This window comes from Brassica oleracea, chromosome C3, assembly GCF_000695525.1.
Source record: "Brassica oleracea var. oleracea cultivar TO1000 chromosome C3, BOL, whole genome shotgun sequence".
In the NCBI taxonomy this organism is placed as follows: Eukaryota; Viridiplantae; Streptophyta; class Magnoliopsida; order Brassicales; family Brassicaceae; genus Brassica; species Brassica oleracea.
The window spans coordinates 64,547,360-64,560,147 of NC_027750.1; the positions used below are offsets into that span (position 1 = coordinate 64,547,360).

At 29.2% G+C, this 12,788-nt stretch overlaps 1 protein-coding gene and 1 pseudogene across 1 annotated transcript; both read right to left on the reverse strand.

Moving 5' to 3' along the window:
- Nucleotides 1-751: 751 nt before the first annotated feature.
- LOC106335841 lies at nucleotides 752-3,173 on the reverse strand (the record flags this gene model as incomplete). Its single annotated transcript, XM_013774474.1, is given in 7 exon segments — nucleotides 752-1,435; nucleotides 1,517-1,663; nucleotides 1,757-1,810; nucleotides 1,907-2,071; nucleotides 2,149-2,412; nucleotides 2,504-2,590; nucleotides 2,807-3,173. Coding segments are annotated over 7 exon segments (1,269 nt in total). The 3' UTR covers nucleotides 752-1,057.
- A 4,189-nt stretch (nucleotides 3,174-7,362) lies between these two features.
- On the reverse strand, nucleotides 7,363-7,750 carry LOC106334147 (annotated as a pseudogene).
- Nucleotides 7,751-12,788: the final 5,038 nt, after the last annotated feature.

The following is a 12,788-nucleotide window of genomic DNA, read 5'->3' on the forward strand; positions in this document are numbered from 1 at the left end:
TCAACTACATAGTATAATATCAAGGCTATAATCATTAGAATTTTAATATGCTTTTGTTTACTTAAATTTATTAAATCCCAACTTTAAGCCGATTAATAAGTCAAAGATAGTCTACTGAACCTAGAAGAAGATATTAATTTTCAAAAGGCAGATATGGAATAATGAAAAATATATATTTAATTTAAAATAATGCAACTTTTTGCAAAAAAATTATAGATATAAAAGAAGTACAATCTTGTTTGATACATTGAAAGTGTCACAAGACAATTGATGTTGTAAATTCCAAACACATTGTAGACTGTCTACGTATCAGATGTATTAATCTTTTAAAAAATGTTTTAAACCATTATGTAATGATCATTTAAAACATCTTTGACTTCACTTTGTTTTTTACTTTAAAATAAAATTTTAAGTAAAAATGCATTCATCATATTTTCTATTTCACTATATAATAGAGTAAAAGATGAATAAATTATTTATTTCTTGTTTATCATTCTATTTCCACTTTAAAATAAAATACAGCCGAAATAAAACTCAAAGTATTATAGAATTTAATCTATTTAAAAAAAACCATTGAAATTGTTTAGACAGTAGATCCTGTAAAACCATAGCAATTACTTCTTAAATCATTTAGATAATTATAGTCTATTTTTGTCAAAAGGAGAATTATTTGAGTAGGTAGTGCAGATTAACTCAATCATTCAGGCAGAAGTTAATTTAAACCATTTGAATTTTCTCTTAAACTTGATAATAAGAATAAGACAGAGATTCACTCACTTGATTAAACAGTTTAAATGACACAGTACAAAGTAGACAAAGTAAAGTTTCAATGTTTTCACAGAAACTTAACGCACATTCCTCTTGCCCATCTACTTACATGGAGAAGAAGAAACCAAACAAACCCAAAAAACTAACCATTACATAAACTTTTACCATCCCTAATACTACTACCCAAGAAGGTGGACTGTGTGTAGATAGAAACACAGGTGAATTCACAAAAACAAGAGAACCGGACAGGTGAGTCAGTATAGTACATCACTTGGTGTCTCTACTACCTTTATGGACAGTTCTCGTTTTTACCGGGACCTCCATAGTAGAAGAAATGACCCCAATCATCATTGTTTCCAGGTTGAACATCATAACAGTTAGACTGCTCAGTGAACGTTCCAAGTCCTTTAGGTGCCTTGAGGTTGTTTGAAGAATCAACCACCTGAATGTTCCTGAAGTAACTTGCTTTGCTGAAGCCTTCTTCTGGGAATTTACCACTGCCCATTTGCGTCGAAGTGTGGTGGCCATCTGCTTGTGAGTTCACCACTTCTCCTCCCCATTCAATCATGGACGCACTTTCCGTTAAGTAGGAGAAGAGAAAAGATGGCCAGTATCCTAAAACGTAGCCGTTTCCAAATTGCATCCACCAATGTCCCTCTTTTGGATCCTGTGACAAAGTAAGTAACAGAGGCCGAGTTAAAAGGTGACTCATCTCTTTTTCAATTCTCGTTATGGCTTCTTAACATACCTTCCAGATCAGAATGCTGATGTCATACTGCGAGTTACGGTAGCCAGAGACAGGAGAGATGCTTGCTCCCATTGCAATATCGCTATTGATTTGGATAAAGCCTGAGCAAAGAAGATTGTAGCAGCCAGTAGCTTGATATGCATCACTCTACATTGGGAAAGCAAGAAGTGTAAGCAAAAAAAAAAAACAGAAGTATATGACCATAAGCATTTGATTTAGACAGTGGTCTCAGGAACTTACGGTCCAGTAAGTGAAGAGTCTTGTGTTGTTGTCACCATATAGATCCGGGCTCACCTATAGTAAAACAACACACACGTTATTATACAGAACATGAGAAACCAAAATCATATTTTTACAGTCCGTAGAAGCTAACTGAGTGTGTGTGTGTACCTGCCAACCAGCTTCAATGCTGTTAAGATCTTGTCCGAATGAGCCACCGAGAAGCCATATCTGCGACAAGCTGAACTCGTTCTGCTGCTGTATCTTTGGCTCCCACACATTAATAGTCGCTTTAGCTCCATAGTATTTATCCCCTTCCACATAAGCTATGGCATGCTACAGTTCAAGAAACCAACACAAGTCAGATCAAGAATCCAACAAAGATAGAAAGACACAAACCACAGTTGACTAACCTGGTGACCACTTTGGTTGATGAGGTCAGGTTCAGCAGATTTAGGCAAAGGGACAGTTCTATGCTTCTTCTTGCCATATCTTTTGACAGAACTTGCTCTCAAGACATCGTCCTCTTTAGTCCTCCTCATGGGAATGGTTCCTTCAGCGCATTTGCCATAACGGTGCCATAACTGAGGGATATGGGGTTCCTTGTCTTTAGATTTAGTGGAAGAAGACACTTTGTTGTCATCAAAGAGTCCCTCAGGGTGGTAGTTAGGCTTCATCTAAAGGAAGTAACTTAAAAACATCAGCACAACTTACAACAAAAAGAAAAGCCCCAAATAAAAATCTAAATAAGTTATATATATGTGTAACCTGAATCTTGTGATCTTTGAGGAAAGGATGATCAAAAGCTGGTTGCTTTGTGATGGGAACACAGTCAATGATATCACCATCTGGGCTCTGTTAAACCAAATCCAAAGTTAGAAACATTAGTTAGAGGAACCATAAGTACTTATTGTTCAATTAGAACAAAATAAACAAATAGAAATAAATAAATCATCATCATTGTGTGGTAGTTGGAGGAGAGAGAAATCAAAAATCATCAGATTATGATGCTTACCAAACTCAATCCAATCAGAAAAACCCAAAAGAATAATTAATAAGAAGAAGATCTACCTGAATGCTCTTGACGGCAGGTTTGTTCAACCTGTTCAGATGCTTCTTCACTTCGAACTTCTGCTTAGATACGCCGGACCTCGCGGCGTATGATAGCGAGAAGAAACCCCAAAGCCATAAACACACTAAGAAACCTCTAGCTACCTTCTCCCTGCTAAGATGCGCCGCTCCCATTGTATTCCTTTAAGCACTGGAAAGAAGCTTCGCCTCCTCTCTCGTCAACACACTCTGAGCTTTTAGAAGAAAGAAAACCCTAACGAGATGAGCTTCGAACAATAATGTTGGTTCGTTGGGACAAGGCTTTGGAAGTGGTGGTGGGTCTGGTTTCTTTCTCGCAAGAATCCAACCACACAGCTCAAAATCCAAACTTTCTCACTCCTTTCTCTCTCTCTCTCCTCACCTCTCAAAGAGCTTCTACTTTCTCACTCTCTCTCTCTTATCACTTCGCTTTCCCCTCTCCAATATCCTTTTTTAATTATTTTTACCACTCTATAGAATTATTCAAAGTTAAATAATTTAATATTCTCTTCTTCTTTTTTTTCCTTTCCCAACTCGCTTTTTCGTTTTTTACGGCGAATATTCGCCTTTTACTAATCTTTGTATTTCTAGATATTTTGTTCTAAAAAAAGTGTATAAACTAATTGACATACGAATTTATTTTTAAGATTTTTAATACACTGATGTCAAAGAAGAAGATATTTAATACACTTGAATATAGCTATTACGTGCTGAAAATGACAGGAACCTAAGTTTCTATTAGGACTACAAATATTGATGGAAAATCAAAAGAAATATTGAAATAGTTTCGTAAAATGGTTATAAGAATATCAAGGAATCTGGTGTAAATTCCAAGAAAATGATTTGAATTTTTTTAAAGAAGACAATGTGGAATGGTCAGAAGGGTTCAGAGCCAGATTGGCGTTTAATCCACGGTTAATAATAATAATATTATTTGATATAATTCGTATTTCAATGTTATCACTCATCACTAAGACAAAGATTCTTTATGCTCTAATACTTTTCGCATGTTGCTCTGCATTATTTGATATTTTAAAATAATTAATTTTGTTTTTCACGACTGATGTTAGTAATTTATATAATCCACCTCAATGTTCGTCAACGGTGAAGAGTGATTAACCGTAAATCAATGTGAAAACTGAAGAGTAGATAAATTGAATAAACATCACACGGTTTTTGATATAATGAGAACAAAAAATTGTACTGCCAAAGGAGTATTTGTTTTATAACTCGTTAATATGTGGTCGACTGCATGCCCTGGTCAAAGATATCTCATTCTTTATCTTTAACTGCATGCCCATAATTAGGATAGGTGCAAATTTATTTAAAAAGATCCATAAAAACAATAAAATTATAAAATTTATGCATTGTGGTTTTTCAGCATTGTGTGTAGCACGGAGAAGAGAAATTACAAATTGATGATAAAATGTTTATAAATATATATATAGAAGATAAAATACTAGAAAGGAGTTCTCAATACTAGATTGATGTTAGTAATTTATATAATCCACCTCAATTTTCGGCAACTGTGAAAGTGATTAACCATAAAAACAATGTGAACACTGGATAATAATAATGCAAAACACATATAAATTGAATAACACCATACAGGGTTTTGATATAATGAGAACAAAATTGTACTGCTACTGCCAAAGGAGTATTTGTTTTATAATTCGTTAAAATGTGGTAGATTGCATGCCCTGGTCAAAGATATCCCATAATGTATTTATTTTTAACTTGCATGCCCATAATTAGGGTAAATGCAAATTTCCAATATAACATTACATTATAACATTACATTTAATGTTATATATGAATTGTGATTTTTTCAGCTTTGTGTAGTACGGAGATGGGAATGTTTATTAAGAAAAATGTTTATAAAATATATCTTGAAGATAGAAGAGTGTTGCAAAAAAAAGAGTGTGTTATGGAGAAAAACTTTACATAAGGGTATGGGTAGTTCCGGTAGCACTGCAGAACCTACCGTTAAAGGTTCCGAACTTCCAATTAACGCCGTTTATGTTTAACTACCCTCAGCTACAGAGTCATCATCGATTCGATTCGGATATGTCACTGCCATTAACTGGAAAAGCTTGCCAGTAGAGATCACACGTGTTGTAACCAAAAGCCACACGTGAGAGAAGTTGTAATCACCCACCGTACGCGTATGTCACTCCCGTGAGCCCATGACTGACGCACAGATCACGGAGAGGGGCAAAATCGGAATAATGTTAATAAGTGGCCAAACGGTCAAAAAGTGAATAATAATAGTAATGGTATCCAATGCGAAGGAAAGGAAGTTCAATTTTTTATTTTACCTTAAGCACTTTCAATCAATATTTTTACCATCGTGTTACTAATAATAGGGTCTAAATTTTACTAAGAGTGATTGGACTCTTGTCGGTGATTGTTTTTTGTGCGATTCACCATATGCAAATGGGATGAGATTTGAGACAATGCATTCAATTATAAAAAACATGAACAAAAAAAAGTATATTATGTATATAATGGATGATATGGACAAAGTTCCATTAGGTAGCCACCCAAAACTTGTCTTTATCATTTATTTTTATAATGCCTATTCGATTTTTTGATGTGGTAGCTTCTGCCCACTTGAGCGTAAGTCCAAAAACACGAGTGAGCAGTGTCATCGATAATCGCTGTTAGGTCACGATATCACAAACACGTATTATCTATATAATGCAATATTCACGCCATTATGCATCCACATGGTGCATTGACGTCATATTATGAGATTATATTGGTTTCACATGTAAGCAATTATTTATATATGTTTTTACGTCCTACTTGAACGAAGACTGATAGATCCCACATTAAGCCGAATTGAGTTCGTTGTTGGTGGTATTTTAAAGAGTTATAGAAAACGATTTTATTAACGAAACTTTTATCCCACAAGGCCACAAGTGTGGGCAATCATGATTTTCAATGGTAGTTGGAGATTTGAAGTGTACTAAAATCTCTTTTCAAATTGTTTTTCAAACCATTAGTCTCTTTTTTTTGGCTAGGATATGATAAAAAGAGTCGCATATGATGGATTATAAAAGATTTGTTGATTAATGCATGCATGAGAAAGGAGGTGGAACCACAAGCTTTTTCTACTATTTTTTTAGATTTCTTCCTTAGACCACTCCATTATTGCATTCATTATGCAAACTTTATAAACTTTTAACAAATCGAGATTCTCTTTTGTGTGTATAAATAGTTGAGAAAATAGATTACGAAAAACGGAAACAATTGAAATGATGGGTAGAAAGTTTATTACATAAAGTGTCATCATATATGGTTTATAGTCTTACAGAGCATCACAATGGGGCTTTTTAACAATTAAAAAAAAATATGGGAGAAGAATATCTTGAATAAGAATCTCTTAATTACTCATAATATACTTTCTTAACCTATATTGATTCTAAGTGTTTTAGGAAATTATAACCTTAATTAAATAACTTAATAATATGAAAATGTAAGTATTAAGTACATTAGAATCTATTTGAAAAATTCACCTTTGCATATGTTCTTAGTATTGCCAAGAACAAGTTTCGTAGATTTGAAAAGCTATATGTGTACATGTGTATTATTAATAGTTTTGTGTTTCCACATGTAACGACACAGTAGGGATGCATGTATGACATGATTGGACATGATCATGTGAATGGATGTAAGCTTTTGTCTTCAGGGAAAGACTGTTGAGACACATGTGACTTTATCTTCATCTTCTTTTTCCTGGTGAATCACAGACACTTATGCAAAAGATGAAACTTTTGAATCCAATTTTGACTTGTTACTATCTTTGACACAAAATGTCAAGTATATGTTCATATATTTTTGTTGTTTCACACTAAAAGTCATGCATTGGGTGATTATTACATTTCTGTTTTACACCACACAGAAAATGTTTTCTTTTTACAAAATGTTTTTCTTTTTACAAAAGTTATCAAAACGAAATCAAGACTATTACTGACCAAAATTGTAAAATATAATAAATAAACGAGGTAAATATGGGTCAATATGGACAAACATCCTTCATGATATCCTTACATTTAACAATTTGCAAACATGTTGGGCTAAAGTCTAAACACAGTCAATTGAAACAGACCGGCCCATATGGAAGATGTCATTGCCTTGCCTGTAGTATTACTGATTCATCAAAAAAGACACAGACACCAGAAGCTGTGATCTGATTTAGAACAGCGTTACATCTCTACAAAGTATCTGACTTTTTGGAAAGTGTTAACATGTGTGTCTTAAGCAGTAAACAACTTCATGGTCTTATAAGGCAATGAGAATCAACACTAGATGAAAAAAAATCAAACAACATTTTTAGCAGATCAATATGTTAATCATCACAAAACCAACATGGAACGAAAAACAACCATTGCTTAAAGAACAAAATCATCACAAAACCAGCATTGTATATCTGTTTTTCTTTTTGTATTTTGAATATCCAAGTGTAACAATTTACAGAGACTGAGAAAAAAACAAGAAAAAGATTGTAACATTTTCAAGAAACAGAGGCATCACCTAATCAAGAAGCTCAGAAAAGCTATTGAAAGGATTTATAAAGTCAGTAAAAAGTCAATATGAATGGGATTAATGATTTTAATAGTCATGAAACCAAGAAGGAGAAGAAGAAGCGGATTAAGATTCCTGGCTGTAGGAGTAGAAGGAATCATCAAGAGGGAGACACATGAAAGTCCATAAACAGAGCACCAAACGACTCAACTGATACATCGGGTACCAAATCGCCATGTCCATGAGCTGCTCTGTGTTGATCCTCCGTGACGACGGAACACTCCAGATCATCTGCCACGTGTCGGTGGAGACGTCGGCTACAGCCACAACCACCGCACTGTTGAAAACCATAACCACTTCTTTCTCTTTCGGTGGTCGTTTATTTGACTTGAAAGTTTCGTGCGTTGAAAGTCTTTAAATGTTCCCTTTTGCAAGTTGCGCGTTTTTTTATAACATAAAAACGTATGTTTGTTATTCACGTTGAGTGTTTTTATTACATAGAAACGTATGTTTGTTATTCACGTTGAGTGTTTTTATTACAATCCTAAAGCTCAAAGTCAAAAACCTTTAGAGACAAGCTAGGTTTCGTGGTTTAACGTTTGTGTATTACAATATTATAAGCCCAACCCATTACTCGTCTTGTGTTCGGCACTGAAGCAGCAATGGGTCACTCATACGAAGGGTAAAGAAGATAAGGCCTTTGTGATATTTACTCTGAAACGTTTTCTGAGCTGGAACAATGGCTCTGCCTCATTCCACGATTATTTCACGCATCAGTACTATTCTTTTGAGTAGATGTTTAAAACATCGTCTTTTGAGCTCATCTTTGCTTCATTTCGAATAAAACTGTGATATCTGATTTGTGGTATATAATATTGTACCGGGTGTTTTGCCCGCACATGCTGACATAATTTTCTTACAAATATTTATTATTTATTTTCTATTAATTCAAAAATTAGCACGAAAAGTTATTATTCATGTTTTCAAAAATTTTAAATAAAATATCAAATAATTTATATATGACAATTTTTTTATACAAAATTGTTATAATAAAAATATTTAGGAAATATCTTTATACAAAAGTTTTTCTTGATTAAAATTTGAATATCAATTGTTTTATATCTTAATTTTTAAATTTTATAATAGAAATATATTATTTCAAGATAATAACACAGTGTATAAGAATCATCTTCTTTTTAAAAATGTGATAATATTAATCTAAAATTAATTTGTATTAATCTAAAATCTGATAATATTAATCTAAAATATCTTTGTAACGTGAGAGTTCGAATGCGTAAAATCACTTCGCGAATCAAAATTTTTAAATCAAACATCTAATCTATGCTATTATTTGCGAAGTAGTTTTAACGGAGCCCTAACGTTAAAAATTAGAGCTCTTAAAATCAATGATACCCTTAGTGAATTTTTATGTATAACTAAAAAAGAATTTTCAACAATAATATGAGTGTTTTTAAAATAAGATAATTTTAATATATTGTATTGTTATCTTGAATTACTATTTTTTATTATAAAAGTTAAAATTAAGATATAAAAATTATAATTAAATATTAATAATTATTATATATATTACGTTTTATCTTGAAATAATATTTACTATTATAAAATATAAAAATAAGATCTAAAACAAATTATAATTATATATTAGTCAAGTAAGAACATATGTATAAAGATATTTTTAAAAATATGTAAGTGTTTTTAAATTTCAACCCAATAATAAACATATATATATACTAGGTGTTTTGTCCGCACATGCGGACATAATCATCTTACGCATACTTATTATTTTTTGTCTTATTAATCCAAAAATCAGCAATATAAAACTCTAATTGGTGAACATGTTGAAGGAAAAAAAAATTATGGTAAATTCTCTGTTCCTCAAAATTTATACCAGTTATGTTGAAATTTTTGTCAAATTATTGAAAGGTAGATCCCACTTTTTTCTTCTAAATTTCCCATGGAGGAATGAATTTATAAGAAAAAAATTCCCCTATGCAATTTTGATAAGGAACAAATTGAACAAAAATTCATATTTTTTTTATTTTTTCAGTTTCTCAAATAAAATTTTATTTTTTATTTTATTCAATTTTTTCATTCTTCCAGTGGTCACCAACTGAAGCTATAGTGTTTCACAGATTAAACTTAAACTGTTTTAAAGTAAAAGCAAGAAAAATTGTTTTGAACTCAGTCACAACTTAAGTTATTATTTATGATTTTAAATAGTTAAGTCAAACATCAAATTATTCATATATGTCAAAAAACGTTCATCAAACTATGTACTTATTATTGTGTTAAATTTTTTAAAACACTCATATATTAGAAATAGTTTAGAAAATATCTTTATATAAATAATTTTGTTTGACTAATATTTAATGATAAACTGTTTTATATCTTAGTTTTTTAACTTTATAATTAAAAATATTATTTTCAGATAGCAACACAATATATATAAGAATTCTTTTAATTTTTAAATATATTTTCACAATTTTAGTATATTAGTTTATAATTAATTATTTAATATAACATATAAATTTAATATTATTAAAATAAAATGCGTGTTTTATTATATATAAAATTTATCACGGGTTTTGTGAAAATTAATAAATACTCAGTTAAAAACTAATAATAAATCAATGACCTATACAAAAGCTTAAAACCTAATAAAATATGAAAAATAAGAAAATAAGAATTTTAATATAACATATAGAAATAAATATTATTAAATCAAAATTCGTTTTAATTATATATAAAACTCATTACAGATATTTTTTTAAAATTAATAAATTAGTGATTCAGCTAAAAATTATTAATAAATCAATGAAAAAGCTAAAACCTAATAAAAATATGGCAAATAAGAAAAATTGACTAAAATCATGGAAAACATGACAAATAAACAAAATCAAAATAATTATATATCTAATTACATATTTTATAGATATATTATTTAAATTAATAAATTATGGATTCAACTAAAAACTATTAATAAATTAATGACTCAACTTAAACTTAACTAAAACATGATAAATAAGCAAAATTACCTAAAATCATGGAAATCGTGACAAATAAGCTAAATCACTTCATAAATAATAGTATAGATATTAATAAAAACATTTCATATATAAATAATTTGATGTTTGATTTAAACTTTTTGAAAATATAAATAATAACTTATCATGCTTATTTTGAATTAATTAGAGATCTCTCACGTTAAAAATTAGAGCGGTTAAAGTTAATGATACTCTTAATAAATTTTTATATATAATCAAAAATGAATTTTCATTAATAATATGAGTGTTTTTAAAATAAGATAATTTTTATATATTATGTTGTTATCTTGAAAAAATATTTTCTATCATAAAAATTCAAATTAAGATATAAAATTTTATAATTAAATATTAATAATTCTTGTATATTTTGTTTTATCTTTAAATAATATTTTCTATTATAAAAGTTAAAAAATAAGATATAAAACAATTTTTTTTATATTAGTCAAGTAAAAACATTTGTATAAAGATACTTTCTAAAATATGCAAGTGTTTTTAAATTTCAACCCAATAATAAACATATATATTTTAATTAAAAAAATTATATATAAATAACTTGATGTTTGATTTAAACTTTTTGAAAACATATATAATAACTTATCATTCTTATTTTTGAATTAATAAAACATAAAATAATAAGTATTTATAAAAAATTATGTCTTTATGTACGAGCAAATCACCTAGTTATTTATATATGAAAATATTTTTTATTATTAAAAACACTCACATATTAAAAATATTTTTGGAAAATATCTTTATATAAATTTTTTTACTTGATTAATATTTGATTATAAATTGTTTTATATCTTAATTTTTAACTTTTATAATAGAAAAAATATTATTTCAAGATAACAATACAATATATAAAATTATCCTTTTTAAGAAAATCTGATATTATTAATGTATTTTTAATTATATAATAAAAATATAAATTATTGAGAACATGAAAAAACAAAATTATCCAAAATCATTGAAATCATAATACATAAGCAAAATTAGCTAAAATCATGGACAAAGGCAAATAAGTAAATTCACATATTAAAAATACTCTTAGAAAATATCTTTATACAAATATTTTTTGCTTGATCATTTTATTATAAATTTTTTTATATCTAACTTTTAACTTTTATAATAGAAAAAAATATTATTTCAAGATAACAACACAATATATAAAATTATCTTCTAAAAAAACTGACATTATTAATATGAAATTTGTTTTTAATTATATAATAATATATATAGGTTATTGAGAACATGAAAAAAGCAAAATTATCTAAGATCATTGAAATCATGACACATAAGCAAAAATAACTAAAATTATGGACAACATGACAAATAAGCAAATTCACTTCTCAAATAATATATAATATAGATGTTGCAAGGTTTAAACATAGTTAATTTGATTATATATCTCATCAAACTGAACGTATCTTTTTGAGCTCACATCAATAGAAAACTCCAAAATTAAATATGTTTAACCTGAAATAGTTAAATGATAAAAAAATACAGAAAATCATGTAATTTTTGCATGATCAGTAAATAAATATTTCGAGCCTCCAAAAATTTATGCGATGGCCGGCGCATGTTGTAGAATCCATAACCAAAGTAGTCGACCTGGAAGGTCTATTAACCATGGACACTCGGATGCTTTTGACATTACAAGAATAGACATTTCTTTTCTCCCACCATTAGCGCAACTTCAACTTAATCCTAGTTTCCAATTATGATAAACAGTATTTTTACTGATTTCTAATATTGTTTATAATCTTTTTTTTTTGAATCAATGTATGTGTTTTTTGATTTTTTTTTATAAAAAGTATGTTATCAGATTTTTAATAAAATAATGAATATATAGATTCACTTGTCTATTATACACGATCACTACAAGAAAACATATTTTTTACTAGGGCAGTATTCGTTGTAAATTCGTCGTAAACGGGGTGTTACGACGAATTAACGTCGAAAGACGTTTCGTTGTTAAACGTCCGTCGTAACGGAGGTTTCATCGTAAACGACTCGATACGTTTATGACGAAATATATTCCTCGTATAGCGCATGGAAAGAATTCGTCGTAAACGACACGTAAGATTTCGTCGTAAAGCTCACGTAATGATTTCGATGTAAAGCAAACGTAAATACTTTCGTTGTAAATCACTCGTAAACATTTCGATGTAAAACCGTCGTAAATATTTCGATGTTAATCACTCGTAAACATTCGATGTAAACTCCATGTAATGTTTACGAGGAGTTTACATCGTTTCTTATTATATTATTATTAATTAATATATAATAGATTTTAATTTATATTTAATATTCAGAATTTAAAATAATTCAAATTTTAAAACGAAATATGAAATTGGAAAACATATTTT